General features: G+C 41.1%; 1 protein-coding gene across 8 annotated transcripts in view; it reads right to left on the bottom strand.

The window, feature by feature from the left end:
- The window catches only part of SUSD1 (sushi domain containing 1), a 144,369-nt gene that overhangs the window by 82,326 nt on the left and 46,573 nt on the right, over positions 1–15,470 (bottom strand). For 7 of the 8 annotated variants that reach the window (XR_004350309.1, XR_004350310.1, XM_032634457.1 and 4 more), the window contains 3 exons: positions 10,643–10,740; positions 9,838–10,024; positions 1,721–1,830 (listed from right to left, as the gene is read on the bottom strand). Coding sequence is in view for 6 of the 8 variants with exons in the window: in XM_032634457.1 (XP_032490348.1) it covers positions 1,721–1,830; positions 9,838–10,024; positions 10,643–10,740 (395 nt within the window). In the remaining 2 variants the exon portion in view is untranslated. The remainder of the gene's footprint in view (positions 1–1,720; positions 1,831–9,837; positions 10,025–10,642; positions 10,741–15,470) is intronic. The other variant, XM_032634460.1, reaches the window with a different exon arrangement.

Here is a 15,470-nt window from a genome sequence, read left to right as displayed (position 1 = left end):
GTATGATTATTTATTTAACCAAATCCCTATTGATGGACACTTGTTTCCAATGTCCCCTATTATAAATAAAGCTTCGGAGAACAGTTTAATCTTTCTGTATATGTTTGAATAATTAATTATAGTACACTTGTGGAAGTTTATGGATCCTAACAGATAACTATTCCAGAAAAGTCATGCCAATTTAAGGGCCCAGGGCTGTGTGTAGTAATACTTTCTCCAGGTTTACAGAAAAATCATGGTGTCTCATGATTTAAAAATTCTTTTCATGTGTGTATTCATGTGTGTTTTGGCAGTATCTATATTCTCTTTTGCAAACTGCCTTTGAATGTTCACTTCCTTCCAATGGATTTGTTAAGAGTGTTTCACATGTTACTTAAATTAACCTTTGTCTAACATATTAAAAAATAGCAATTTTTTTTCAATTGAACTCTTTCATCATTTTAGTGTAGGACATGAAGTGAGAATCATTTATCTTCTTAACCAAGTAGTTAACCAGTTGTCCCAGAACCATTTATTTCTGTACCCATTCGAAAAATCATCTTTGTTTTATATTAAGTTATTTGGGTACAGGAATATATTTCTAGGTCCAGTGTTCTTTCCAATATTAAAATTTGAATATTTCACTCACCTGCTTAAAATCCTCCAGTGCCTCCATATAGACATAAAAAATAAGATCCAAGCTTAAAAGTACGGGATACAGGGATGATCACTATTCAGATTTTTGCCTCATCTCCTCCTACTCCCCCTTGCTTTCTCTGTTCCCCAAGAAAGTCACATTCTCAATTATCCAATAAGCTACTCGACTTACCCACACTGCCCTTCTTCACCTCATCCAACATCTTTTATCTGGTTAATTCCTACTTACTGTTTATGACTCTGCAATGTTTTTGCTTCTTGTTAAAAAAATTGTACCTGGACATGGGGACTTCCCTGGCGGTCCAGTGGTTAAGACTCCGCGCTCCCAATGCAGGGGGCCCAGGTTTGATCCCTGGTCAGGGAACTAGATCCTGCATGCTGCAACTAAGACTCAGTGCAGCCAAATAAATATATATTTTTAAAAAATTGTACCCGGACATATATACACATACATACAGTCTCCTATTCCATTTATTTACTTTTTATCAAAGCTCTCATTACACCATATTGTAGTTGTCTGTTTACTTGTATGTTTATATTAGTTCGAATAGAACTTCCAGGTCCTAATACATGATACTCTTTTGGTAAATGGCTAATGAATTAATTCTAATTTAATACTTACTTAGTCTACTCTCTGTCAGATGATTTGCTAGGCACTAAAAATGATACAAAAATAATAAATTTCAGTTCCTGCCTGAATATACTTATAATTTCACTTGAGATTTGTGATGTTTATAAATTCAAGTTAAGTGAGGACCAAGAGCCCTGCAATAAGTTTCTTAAAAACCCACATCCGAGTGTGAATTTGATGACAAAATAAGCTGCAACTATAAGTGAACCAAAATAAAATATAAGACATGTGAAATACCAGACAGAGAAAATGAGAGCAAATCACCCAATAGTGTCTTCCTTCAATTTAGTCCCTCACTTGCAGCCATCTCACATCCATCTCTAGAAACAAAAATCAAACAATCTAGAAGTTCATTCCATTAGTGTTTTTAAATACTCTGGATCCCCACTTGGAGAGCACCCAAAGTTTTAAGTGACACAATTCATTAACAAATAGCATAAGAGATCTTCTTACTTGGTACATTCGTTCTGATCCAACTTTCTTAGAATGCCTGTTCAATTTCAAACAAGCTTCATTAAGTACTGAAATATTGAAAATCCTGTCATCTTCTAAGAGATCATCACCTAAAAGATAAGAGAGAACACAGGGAAAGGTTACATCTTCTTAGCAAAACATACCATGGCCAAGGACAACTGAAACTCTGAGAGCCAACAGAGTGTTTAACAGCAGAAGCATCAAATCTGGCTTCAAGTCCTAGCTCTACAACTTCTTAATTGCATGACCTTAGCTAAGTCACCTAAGCCTTCTGAACCTCAGTTTCCTTATTTGTGGAATCAAGTAATCAGGTTTGCTTTTCTTATACTATAGGCTGTTGAATCAAATGAAATAATGCATATTTTAAAACTGTTGTAGGGCTTCCCTGGTGGCGCAGTGGTTGAGAGTCCGCCTGCCAATGCAGGGGACACGGGTTCGTGCCCCGGTCCGGGAAGATCCCACGCGCTGCGGAGCGGCTGGGCCCGTGAGCCATGGCCGCTGAGCCTGCGCGTCCGGAACCTGTGCTCCACAACGGGAGAGGTCACAGCAGTGAGAGGCCCGCGTACCGCAAAAAAACTGTTGTAAACTAACAAGGCTGTGAGATTTTTAGAGAGTTAATTCAATCACTTGGATGGTCCGTAAGTAAAATGTCATGAAGGTAAGTATATCAATAGCCAGAAAGTCTGAGAATAAGGAAAAAGCTGAATAAAAGTCAAATGTCAGGGATTAGAACTCTCAGAGCAGGTGTTTCCAACCTAGAAGATGACCAGAAAGTAGATGACCAGGCAAGATGTTTATTCTCACAGCAGACAGTATCTCAAGAGCTACTCAGATGAGGCAATGAAATAATCAGAGAGCTGATATATTTGCATTGCTATATAGAAAAAAAGTCATTTCATGCCTCCTGCAGCCTAATTCATTCCTTTGATGTTCTATTTCCTTAATACAGGAAATGAAAAAAAAAGAAGAAGAAGAAAAAATTTGTTACTAATGAATTAAAGAACCCACAGAGAGGCTAGTAGTACCATGGCTAATTTTCAAGGAAAAGCAAATTTCCTAACAAACAGGTCTGTGCATTTTCTACAAATGAGAAAAAGTTAAATGTCTACAGAGAGAAGCTTTTTATTACTATAAGATAGTTATATTTCTCCCACGGGAGTCTTTGCTACCTAAGAAGTAATAATGATAACAATAAATTATTCTACTCAAAATTGGAACTGTCCACAGCATTTTAAATATCACTGACATAGGCAGCACCAGGCAATTAGCCGTGGGAGAAAATATTCTTGGTTAGCTGTAACTGGAAAATGTAAGATATGGTTATGAGAGAGAATTTGAAGACCTATCACAGTGTGCTCTCCGTTATCTTCACAGCTTTCATTTTCAAGATTTCATAAGGACACCAGAAACAAAAATTTCCCCATGTATGCACATGATTTTGAGGTATACCAAATATATGTGAGAAATACCACATATAGTATATGTCTGTACACAAACAGAGCATAAAGCAGAAGTATTGTCTGCAGAGTTCCCATCTCAATATGATTTTCCCACTTATAGCCATTATAGTCTGAAAACAAAAGCATCTGGCTCCCACTTCCCACCTCCAACCCCGTCAGAAGTGACTGCAAATAGTGAAAATGGGTCAAAATTTGCATCTGGGTTGGAAAGAAGGATTGACAGCCATCCATAAGGCAGAAACATGAAGATATTTCTGCTTAGCACAATGTGGAAGAGACTAGGTAAAGAAAGATGCTGAGAGCTCTAAGCAACATGCCTTCCAAGCAAAGGAGCAGGGTTCCAAAATCTCAAAGGAAGGAATAGGGGAGGACTGGTGCCCATAGAGGTAGGGGCTGGAAGCAAGGATAGCCCACAGGACTGCTCCAGCTGGAGCCATTTAGCCTGCGGGTTCCCAATCCTAAATGCACATCAGCCTCACCCAGACATGGCAGATCTAAAGTAAAGCTTGGACATCTGTGGGGTTTTTGTTTTTTATTTTACTTCACCAGGCAATTCTGATAGGCACCCAGGGTTATATACTCTGCTATCGCTATTTCTACTTCTAATAATAATAGCCTTTCCTTAGCACAATGGAGGTCAGTAACAGGGAAGGACTTCTAAGGGGAGGCCTAGGGACCTGGAGGTTCCACCTGAGAGACAACCTGGGTTGGCAAAAGGAGAGACTTGGTTCCTTCCTGCCTCTGTAGGCTATAGCACCATAATGAAGCCAGGCAATGCTGAGCTGGCCCAAGAGCTACAGCTTCACCACTCAAGATAGCAAAGTGCTCAGAAATAAAACTTGGGGCAGTAGGTTTTCTCACAGCTGCTCTCCAAAGGATACTGGATCATCCAACCAGCAGTAAATCCTTCAAGATGAGATCTGAGATAAGCATACCAATATTATCCAATAAAAAGTAAGATCAAAGGGAATGCCATCCATTTTATTATGAGGGAAATATCAAACCTAAATAAAACTTTTATCTTCCAAGGATAAATAATATAGAAAGGGAGGGGGGAAGCCCATGAAATGATTTTACAAAGAAGAAGAGGGAGATCGCGCCTAGAAGGCAAAGAATGAACACTGTTGAAAAAAAATAGTGAGCAAAATAATGGTAAAATTCAGCAACATCTGTTCTGTACTTTCAGTAAAAAAATTTTAAAGATGATTCAAACAGATTAAGGATGAGATGTAAGAGAATGTGATAGCAGAGACGAAGCTGGTTGAGAGAGGCAGAAATAAAAAGGGAACTAGAAGAGACAAAAAGAAATGAAAGTGCAACAACAGAATTTAAAGTGCATCAGAAATGTCAATGCAGGGACTTCTCTGGTGGTGCAGTGGTTAAGAATCCGCCTGCCAATGCAGGGGACACAGGTTCAAGCCCTGGTCCGGGAAGATCCCACATGCCATGGAGCAACTAAGCCCGTGCGCCACAACTACTAAACCTGTGCTCTAAAGACCGCGAGCCACAACTACTGAAGCCCATGCACCTAGAGCCCATGCTCCGCAACAAGAGAAGCTACCGCAATGAGAAGCCCAGGCACCGCAACAAAGAGTAGCCCCCATTCGCCGCAACTAGAGAAAGCCTGCGTGAAGCAACGAAGACCCAACGCAGACAAAAAATTAATTAACTAATTAATTAATTAATCTTAAAAAAAGAAATGTCAATGCATATATGCATAAATGCATATAGAGATCAAACTTGCTACATACTCACAGAAGGCAAAGGAAAAAGGCACGGATATAAAAAAAGAGAAAATAGAAGACCAATGCAGACAGATAAGGAATTCCACATAGGAGTATTTGAAGAGCAAAAACAAACAAACAAAAACAATAATCAGAGATTTAATGAAAGAAAATATTCCTAATGTGTAGATAGATTGAAATTTGAAGAGCCAAAACCTCACAGGGTACTAGGAAAACTTTGTGAAAAACATTAACATGTATATAACCCATGACTGAAATTTCATGAAAGGACTCCTGTCTCATTCACTATTGAATTCCCAATGCCTAGAACAATGTCAAACACATAGTAAGTGGTCAATAAACATTTACCATGTGCATGAGTAAATGATTAAAATCTTGAACTTTGCACATAAAGAAAGCTTCTATGATATCCAGGCTGAAAAATCAGATTGTCTACGTAGGATTTTTTTTTTAATCACACCTTCAAATTCCTCTTTCAAAACTTTAAATTCCCAAAGCCAATGTGAAATGCCACCAGAATTCTGACAACAAAGGTTTTGGCCCAAGAATTTTATCTTCAATCAAGTTCCTATTCACTTGTGAAGACAACAAAAGGATATTCTCAGATAATCCTGGGCTCAGAAAGTATCCCATTCCTCAGTAAGAAGATAGAAATCACTGTGCAGAGAGAGAAATAAAAATACAGAGAAAGACAAAGATACTTTGGTGTGAAAGAACTGGTAGTAAACACTGAAACTATTAAAACATATACCTATTTAAATAATTGTTATGAATATTGCTATAAATTAATATAAAACTGAATCCTTTAAAGATGTAGTACATGTTAAAAATAATTAAAAATAAGAAGCTGGCAATAAAATGCTGTATTAAACCAACAACATAAGGGAAGCAAAAGGGGAAGGAGTAAAAGGAAGTAAAGAATGCTAACTTCCTTATCTTACTGGGGGAGAAGTTAACATTATTTCAGTCAACACAGGCAATAAGAGAAATACACATTCAAATAGGATTTTCTTATTTTTGTTTTTTAATGTGTAATGCAAAATAAAAGCAAAATCTATCCTGTCTGAATCACTGAAAAAAGAAAATCTGGGGCTTCCCTGGTGGTGCACTGGTTGAGAGTCCGCCTGCCGATGCAGGGGACACGGGTTCGTGACCCGGTCCGGGAAGATCCCACATGCCACAGAGTGGCTAGGCCCGTGAGCCATGGCCGCTGAGCCTGCACGTCTGGAGCCTGTGCTCCGCAACAGGAGAGGCCACAACAGTGAGAGGCCTGCATACCACAAAAAAAAAAAAAAGAAAATCCGTGCAGCAAACAGAGAAAACAATGGACATAACAACATAGCATAAAAAAGAGAAAAAATTAAGATGACAGAAGAAAGGAAAACCATATCACAAACAACACTAATGTAAATTGCTTAACTACTATTTTTCTCAAAAAGGTTTGCAACATATGCTGTCTCCTAGAGTACGTCTATAGCAATGTTATCCAGATAGCTTTTAAGAAGAACAAAAGGGGGGCAAAGGCATATCATGCAAAGAGAGCACAAAGAAATCAAGAAAATCGGGGCAAAAAAAAAAAAAAATTAAATAGGCTAAAGTGATCCACTTCTTAATAGTGGAAGTTAGAATCTACAGTTAAGATATCAATCACGGGGCTTCCCTGGTGGCGCAGTGGTTGAGAGTCCACCTGCCGATGCAGGAGACATGGGTTCGTGCCCCGGTCCGGGAAGATCCCACGTGCCGCGGAGTGGCTAGCCCCGTGAGCCATGGCCACTGAGCCTGTGCGTCTGGAGCCTGTGCTCCGCAACGGGAGAGGCCACAACAGTGAGAGGCCCATGTACCGCAAAAAAAAAAAAAAAGATATCAATCACGAACATAAATATCATAACATCAAAATGTGTGAAACAAAACAATTAGAATTTCTAAGAGGAACTGAGAAGAATGGCAATCCAAGTAAGCAAAGAACAGTAACGACAACAAAAACAGAAGTCCTGAAAAACCTTACTACTAGAGCTGATTTAAGACTAGATCTTACCTTACAAGCAAACACTCTACCTATTATCACAAAACTTTGCCAAATAGTAAGCCCCAAGAAAATGTTGATAAATTCCCCACAAAGAATACTAAAATGTAAAAAAAAAAAAAAACTAGAAATCAACAACAAAGTGTAAATGTTAAAAATATTTTAAACCTACCACTTGATAACACACATAATTAATCCTTCAATCAATGAGGAAATCAAACTAGCAAGTAGGGACTTCCCTGGTGGCGCAGTGGTTAAGAATCTGCCTGCCAATGCAGGGGACACAGGTTCAAGCCCTGGTCCAGGAAGATCCCACATGCTGCAGAGCAACTAAGCCCCTGTGTGCCACAACTACTGAGCCCATGTGCTACAACTACTGAAGCCCATGCGCCTAGAGCCCATGCTCCACAACAAGAGAAGCCACCGCAATGAGAAGCCTGCACACTGCAACGAAGAGTAGCCCCTGCTCACCTCAACTAGAGAAAGTCCACACGCAGCAACAAAGACCCAATGCAGCCAAAAAATAATAAATATATAAATAAAAAATAGCAAGTATATAATAAAGTAAAAATAAAGAGAACATATATTAACACCCTCATAAATAATTCTTTGATCAAGGGAAAATCAGAATAGCAATTATACCATGTCTTGAAAGTAAAGATAAAGACAACATGTATAAATGCCTAAAGAATTCTGGCAAAGCTCAAATCCGGAAGGGAGAAAGAAGCACTGAAGGCTTTTATTACCAAACAGAAAATAATGGAAATAAGTTGAACTATGCATTCAACTCAAGAATTTAGTAATAGAACAATATAATGAAGTTAAGAGAACTAGGGAGAAGGAAATAATAAAAAAAATAAGGGGAGAAATTAATAAGACAGAGAAAGAAAAACAATTAAAAAACCCAAGAGATTACTCTTTGGGGAAAACAACAGTAATAAAACAGACAACCCAAGCGAAGCAGATCAAGTGTTAAAAAGAGAGAAACACAAAACTACAAATCAAAATAACCTGGGGTTATATAATCTGTAACCCCAGAGGAGTTGTAAACAAATATTCCATGTGACATTCTGCCAATATATCTGCCAATATATTTAAAATCACAGCGAAATGGACGTTTCTTAGGAAAGTACAAATTATAAAAATTGACTCAAGAAAATGTAAGAAACATAAACAGACCCCCAAAAACATAGAAGAAACTGACAAAGTTATCAAAGAATCATCTCCCAAAGGGGTGAAACTTAAGTAATATTAAGAGCAATGTGTCCAACTTTAAGGGAAGGGGATAATTCTAAAGTGATATAAACTTTTCCAAGGTATAAAAAATATGGAAAACTTCCCAATTCATTTAAAGAGAACTAGCATAACGCTAATAATGAAATCAGATGGCTAAATGTGCAGGATAGAGAGGCGGGAATGACAGAGCTTCACAAGAGTGCATAAGGAGACAGCAAAGACAAAATTTGAGTAGATATGGAGTAAATGTAGAAACATACCTTGTTCCCAGTTGGAATAATTCAATATAAATCCCAATTCTCACTAGGTTAATTTGCAAATTTAATCCAATTCCATTTAACATTTCAGACAGAGGAAGGAGGTCTGGCGACATTAAAAAACTCAGCCATGGTCACCCAACTCTTAAGCAGCAGAGTTAAGATGCAAATCTGGGTATGTCTGACCCAAAAGGCCACGCTTTTCTCAGTGGAAATTAACTTGAAGAGGTTGAAGAGGATATTAGTAAAAACAGCTGACACTGAACAGCAAGCTCTCATTCTGACTGAACAGAGACAGATGAGTTTGGAGTCCTGGGATGCTCTTTTAAAGAAGACATATTCCTAATAAATCCACAGTAGTTTATTTTTAACTTTGAACAACTTTCTCTAGTTACTATATTAATTTGACAATATCTTTCCCTACCTAGTATTTACTTAGAAATAAATCATTTTGTTTTATTTATATACAAGTACCCTGAGACCTATTTTGTATAATTTCATAGTTGGCTTGATATTGTTAAGACTGGCAGACTTCAATTATTTCTGCAACATCCATGTTACTTCCCAGTTCCTAGTGGCAGCAACACCTAAAGGTTGAGTTTTCTTAATTAGGACATCAAATAGCTAGTTGAGAACTACCTCAACTCATCGAAAATAATAAATGACACCAATGGCTTTTCAAGGTTTGCTTATTAGGAGTTTAATTAGTCCTGACACCCCACAACCAGAATTATGAAAAAAAAAAAACTTACTGTAATTGTCATGATGATATAAAAATCCATGTGATAACTATGTGCGTTGGGGTTTATTAGGACTTCTTGAAGCTCCTTCTTGTCCACGCCTCTTTTCACCCCACATCTACCCTCCTGCATCCTAAGGCTGCCTCCCCCTCTCCACCTGCCCACTCTCAGCTCCGTTCTCCACCCCCAATCAGTCCTAGGGTCAGTTCCCATCCTGGAGCACAGCTCCTGGGTCAGCCTCCCTGGCTCCACCTTTACCATAGGCAAGAGTGAATGACTTTTGAGTTTCCTACCAAAGATAAGCCATGTGGCTACCCTCTATTGCCTTGGATAACTGAAATGGACTGCATCATCACCTACTGTTCTCCTCTTTTAAATGCCTTATTACCTTCCACGTCAACCAGAGGACGCAGCTGAGAATCAATACATCAGTGACCATTCAGCCTGGCATCAATAGGAGAGGAATCTCTCCTACGAGACCCGCTCTGGTTCTGAGCCCTAGAGCAATTAATCCCCTGGCTACAAACCTCAGAAAGCAACCGTGAACTCTCCTGACCAGTAGGTTCTGAAGCACATTTTCCCACATCCTGTGCTTAGCATTTTCTAGGAGGAAATGAGACTTCACCTCCACCTACCAGCTGTCTGGAACCCAATGATGGCTGGCACAGAGCGTCTGGGAGAGGCAATAGAAATGTGCATGGTGTAGTTGGTGCCCTGGTACAGATCTAGGCACACTTTCGGGGTCCTGTTGTCTGTGGTCAAATTAACTGTCTCCTCATGAACTGTTTCCATGGAGTCCAACCGTTGTCCTTTTATGTATATCTTTGTGAGGGGAAAAGACAAGAGAACCCACCAGGTCTTCAGTTAAAACAAACAAGAGAGATTTTTGTGGTGCTGGAACCTACTCCCTTACTACTCCCTTTAATACTGCACTGCTCATCCCAGGGGAGATAAATTGGGCAAACCTCTGCTATCAGGTATCTGATGATGAAATCTGATCAGCCCAGTAATCCATAAATGCTGAGAAGTGACATAAAATGAGGAGTATCTCCAGGGAGTGCTATCCTGCACTCAAATGACCAGCGATCAATGGAGGCAACACAACCTGAGACCCGCTCACTGCAAACTGTCACCGAGGCAGCAGATGCTTCTAGGCTTGTTCTGGGGGAGTGAAATACAAGAGCTTGCAAACAAGCGATAATGATGATGCCCAATATAAATACATCCCACACACATATATGGAGGATGACAAACAGACTAAACTCAAAATGTAAAATAAAATAATCCAGATATCTTTAAAATTCTGTTCACTTTTTTAAAGGACTATGGGATTTGAAAGCTATTAGATTGAGAAGCACTTCCGGAAGCAAGTCCCTCCTACTCTTATTCCCATGGTAACCATTTCTGCCCTAGCAGGAAAAAGGAGCTCACTTTACTTACCACATATACAATCTTGGAGTTTATTCTTCCTGGGTTTATTTGCCACCTCACACAAGTGTTATTAAACACTGACACGTCATTAATTTCTATAATTATTTCTAAAATAGAAAAAGAGAGAGTCCACTCACAAAATGCATTGATGGGCTTTGGAAAAACCCTAATGGCCACCACATTAGAGGGCATGACTTAGTTTATCTGCCCAGCTGGTCTCTCTGATGATCACCATTCATGCTCTGATTCAGAAACCGAATCAGCAATTCAAGCTACCCCAGGCCAATCACCCAATTTAACTTCACCATGAGTGAGCTTGGCCCATTACCTGATTTGGAGGAAAAGGAAAGATTCCTGCTTAAGTATGGGTGAGAATTCCAACCTGTGATTGGTCTGACAGGCCACTGGATGCCACTGGTGTTCCACTCCTGTGGGATAGAAAGCGGCCCAGAGTTGAGCCCTGAATCTTCCCTGCAGTTGCACAGGTAAGATCAGCTTCCGGCTTCCTCATCCCACCCAGCTGATGGAGCGTTATTTCCAGGTCACTGCTGTTCCCAAGAGGGAAATGACACGCATCACCACATGGGACCATTCCTCGGGAGTAACCTGCTGGGGTAAACTAAGTAAATTCTCCACAAGGTCCCTGGATACTTCCAGGGCTCCTTTAACTGAAGCTATTTAATCCTGACTTATTCGGAAGCCACTAATTTCTTCAAGTTGTTCTGCTTTTTTTTATATATTCTGTGTGTATTTCATGTAATATATTTGGCAATGTGGGAAACAGTATTAGGGCCTCGGTTCCTGAGGTAACACAGTTTCCAATGAACCTAGTAAACCACCTAGGAAGTTGTCCAGATGGGAAGGGGGCAAGGATCTAGCTTTTTATCCATTTAATAAATTCCCTGCAGATAAGTAAAAACATTTTTACTTGCAGTTGACATACTCTTGTCTATAAAGAATCCCAAGGAATTCACACACACACACACACACACACACACACACACACACACACACAAACACACACACACACAAGGCTAAGAAAGGAGTTCAGCCAGGTTGCAGGATACAAGGTCAATGTACAAAAATCAATTGCATTTCTGTCCACTAGCAAGGAACAATCCAAAAAGGAAATTAAAAAAAAAAAATTTCCCTTACACCAACATCAAAAGGAATAAAATTCCCTGCGGGCAGAAGTTACCAAACCATCACCTCTGGAGAAGGGAATCATCACCTCACCACACAGGAATGTCCCTCAGCCCAAATTCAAGCTTCCCCATTGAATCAGACATCCCTTGTGGATGTTCTAGAACCTCTCAGCTTCTCCTGTTCCTTGTTCCAGCCCTGCATGGGCTTTGATACCATGACCGTGTCTTGTCTCCCATGCTGGGGCTTCCCTGCTGCACACCCCAGCACATGCAACCTGGAAGTGGGGGGGAATTAACACCTCCTGGGGGACAGGAGGTACTAGATAAGTCTGCCCCTTATCTTTCTTCCCCTTGAAGGGCAGACCTACAAAGACCTCTCAGGGCGCTGTCGCACTGATGGAGCAATACTTGCAGTCAGTGAAGACCGCTGCAACAAGGCATCCTTACACTGGCTCCGCTTCCTTCCCGGCTCTACTCACCTTAGCCCTCACTCCTGCTTCCTGGGATAGCACTCCCTATTGTGAAAAAAATATAAGCCCTCTGCCTCAGGCCCTGCTTTCTGGGAAACCCAAGGTAAGACTCCCATCAAGAAGGGTGAGAAAGATAAGTCTCCACCCCCAGAAGATGTCTCTCTTCATCTCAGCTCCCATCCTTCCCTTCTAGTAAATCTCTTCTCAGCCTCCAAGTGGGAAAGGGAGCCTGCACCTCAGGCACCTGTAGGGTTGACTAATTTCCCCTCTACTCAGAACCAATACTATCTTTAGACAGACCCTAGTCTACTGCTCTCTTTGCCTATGGAAGAGTTTATATCTTTACTAAATCATCCCTTCAGCAGCATTGCTGAGATTCTATGTCACACATTACCTGGTCTTGGGTAAGCCCAGGTCAGCTGACTATAAGTGGGAATAAATGGAGGCAGAGAGAGGAAAACAGGCAAACTTCTGGAGAGACACCAGAGGATCACCTACGGCTGTCTAAAGCACCCCTGGGTCTCTACATCAATGTTTCTCCCTGGAGCACAGATAATTTGAAATCAAAGAAATACTCCAGGTGTGGACATGGGTATCCTGATAGATGCAAAGACCTATCCATTCACCTCCTTGGGTAGCATAATGATGATGTTGGCACCAGTCTTTTATCAGCTTGAACAAGCCCCAAATATTCCTGGCCCTTTCCCTCTCCACTGACCTTCAAAGCCCTAGAGTTCTAGACTCCTCTGCTCATTCCCACATCCCTCTGATACTCACCCCCTGGTCCAGAAGGAAAAGGAAACATGCCACCCCTCACCTTCTCTCTGAGTTGCCAGTAAAGCACATTTCCTTCCCACTCGGGACCTCTTTGCCACCCAAGCAGAGGTTAGAAAGGAAACATGAAAGTCTCCTTTCTTGTTCTTCCTTTTGCTCATTCACTATGACAACTGCAAATAACATCTCAAAAATGCTATCTGCCTCCAGGCTGTGCCATGCTCTCTGCACAGAGGGACCCGGGTCTGATTATAGGGATGTCAGATATTTCATCCCAAGGAGTAGCATAACAAAATCCGGTTGCTTTTCCCTCCAGGTGTCTACGAATCAGCTGGAAAGACTTCGTTATAAATGTATCAGCTATTAAACATCCATATCCATGCTGCCCCTTTAAAAGAGATGACTTGGGAGGCTACGCCCTAATTCTAATAGTACCGAAAACTGAAAACATTTCTGGAAGTTCTCTTTGGAACTGACTCCAGGGCACTTTATTCACCACTGACCCTTAACTGAACGATTATCGCATGCCAAGCATCCTCCCATGCCAGGCACTGGGCTGTGACGATGATCAGAACAGAAGCCCTTCCCTCAGGAACACGGCTTCTAATGGAGGGAGCAAACATATAAGCAGAAAAATTACAACTTGATAAATATCAGGACAAAGTTGCACACAAGTACCACAGGGTATAGAGAAAGAAGCCACCAACTCTCACTGGAAGACCTGGAAAAGCCGGCTTCGTGGGGGGCATGACCTTCAGGGCTGAATGGCTGAAGAGTGAGGAAGACAGAAGACAGAACAGCAGGTCCAATGCCTGCAAGTGTAAAGGGTGTGGCAGATTCAGACAGAGACGTGTAACGTGCTGGGGAGGAGGAAAGAGGGGAAGCGAGGTTGCAGAGAGCGGAAGGGATCAGACTTGGCAAGACCTGCTCGCTAGACTAAGCGCAGGCTTACTCCGACGAGCCTTGGAGAGCTAAAAGCAGGAAGATGATGGGGACTTCCTTTTTTTTTAACATCTTTATTGGGGCATAATTGCTTTACAATGGTGTGGGGGACTTCTCTTTTTAGAACGATAACTCTGGTGCATTTTGAAGGAGACACTGGAGGTCACAAGGAAAAAATGTGATACCCTTTACTCAGTGATTACAATACATCAAACACTGATACGTAGGTCTTTATAGATTTGATCACATTTTCCCAGCAGTCATAGGAGGCAATCATGAAATCAATAACGAGTGAACATTTATTGAGTTGTTACTATGGACCAGATAGCATGTACGGTACTTTAAATGTATCATTCATCTAATCTTCAAAATAACACCATGAATTTGACATTATAGTGTCCATTTTACAGGCCTAAGGCTTAGAGAAGTTAAGTAACCTGCCAAAGGTCACACAGCTAGTAAGCAGTGAAGTCAGGATTCAAAACTAGATCTACCAGACTCCATAGCCCAGAGCCTTTGCACTGAAGTAGCTATTCAGCAAAAAGGTGAAAAGATGAAATCAGGGCACTGGATTTAAAACCGTGAGCAATTCTGAAGGAAAGCAATAGGAGGCAAGAGATAAGGAGTCTAGGCTGACTGCCAGTCTCTGAGCCTGAGAGTCTGAATAGATCGCCTTCTACTGTACTCATAAGAAATACAGGAGGAAGCAGACTGGGTTTGTGAGAAAGAGACGAACGAATTGTGTTTAGAACATGCTAAGTCTGAGTTCATCTACCTGGGTGAAAAAAACCGTCTTGAAGGTCATCAATGGGTAGATGGTAGTTGAATCCCTGGGTGCAGGTGACATGCCCAGGTAGGACATGGAGAGCAGGTGGCATGATAGCAGGGCACTGGGACACATGGAAACCAAAGGGGAAACTAGAGGAGAAAGAGGAATGCAGAAGGAGGTCAGAGGTTGGCTGGGAAAGTGTGATGCCTCGAGAGTCAAGGAAAGAGAAGATCTGAAGGAGTGTCTGCTTCCTCGAACGTTATCTCCCTTCCTTCCTACCAATCCTCCCGACCTCCTCGCTCCCACCCAAGAAGAGCCTGGAGCAGAACATAAGCACTGGGGGCTCGACCTCTTGCTCTTCCCTCACATGGCTCTTTCTTCCCCAGTGGAGGGCACGTGGTGCCATGATCAGATCTGAGGTCTGACTTTGGACAGAGGCAGGCAGAGCAGGTCTCTGCCTTGTCCAGTTGTAGGACGTTTAGGCTCCTCTGGCCTAAACAAAGTAGGCCCCCACAGCATCCAACTGAACTCTGCATTGGACTTTGGGGACCAAAGCCTCCGTGGGTTATAAAGTACCTTTGCTTTGCTTTAGATTCTGCATGTGGTGCATGGGTGCGTGCGTGTGTGTGTGTGTATAAATGTACATATATAAAGTTATGTATTTTAGTATTCTATTAGCATCCAGTATTTCTCTGTGGTACTCATCATGTTTGTAACTAAATAATTTTGTAATTAGT

The sequence above is a fragment of the Phocoena sinus genome, chromosome 6, assembly GCF_008692025.1.
Source record: "Phocoena sinus isolate mPhoSin1 chromosome 6, mPhoSin1.pri, whole genome shotgun sequence".
NCBI lineage: Eukaryota > Metazoa > Chordata > Mammalia > Artiodactyla > Phocoenidae > Phocoena > Phocoena sinus.
The sequence above is the reverse complement of the archived record's forward strand: the minus strand, read 5'-3'. Positions and strand labels throughout refer to the sequence as shown.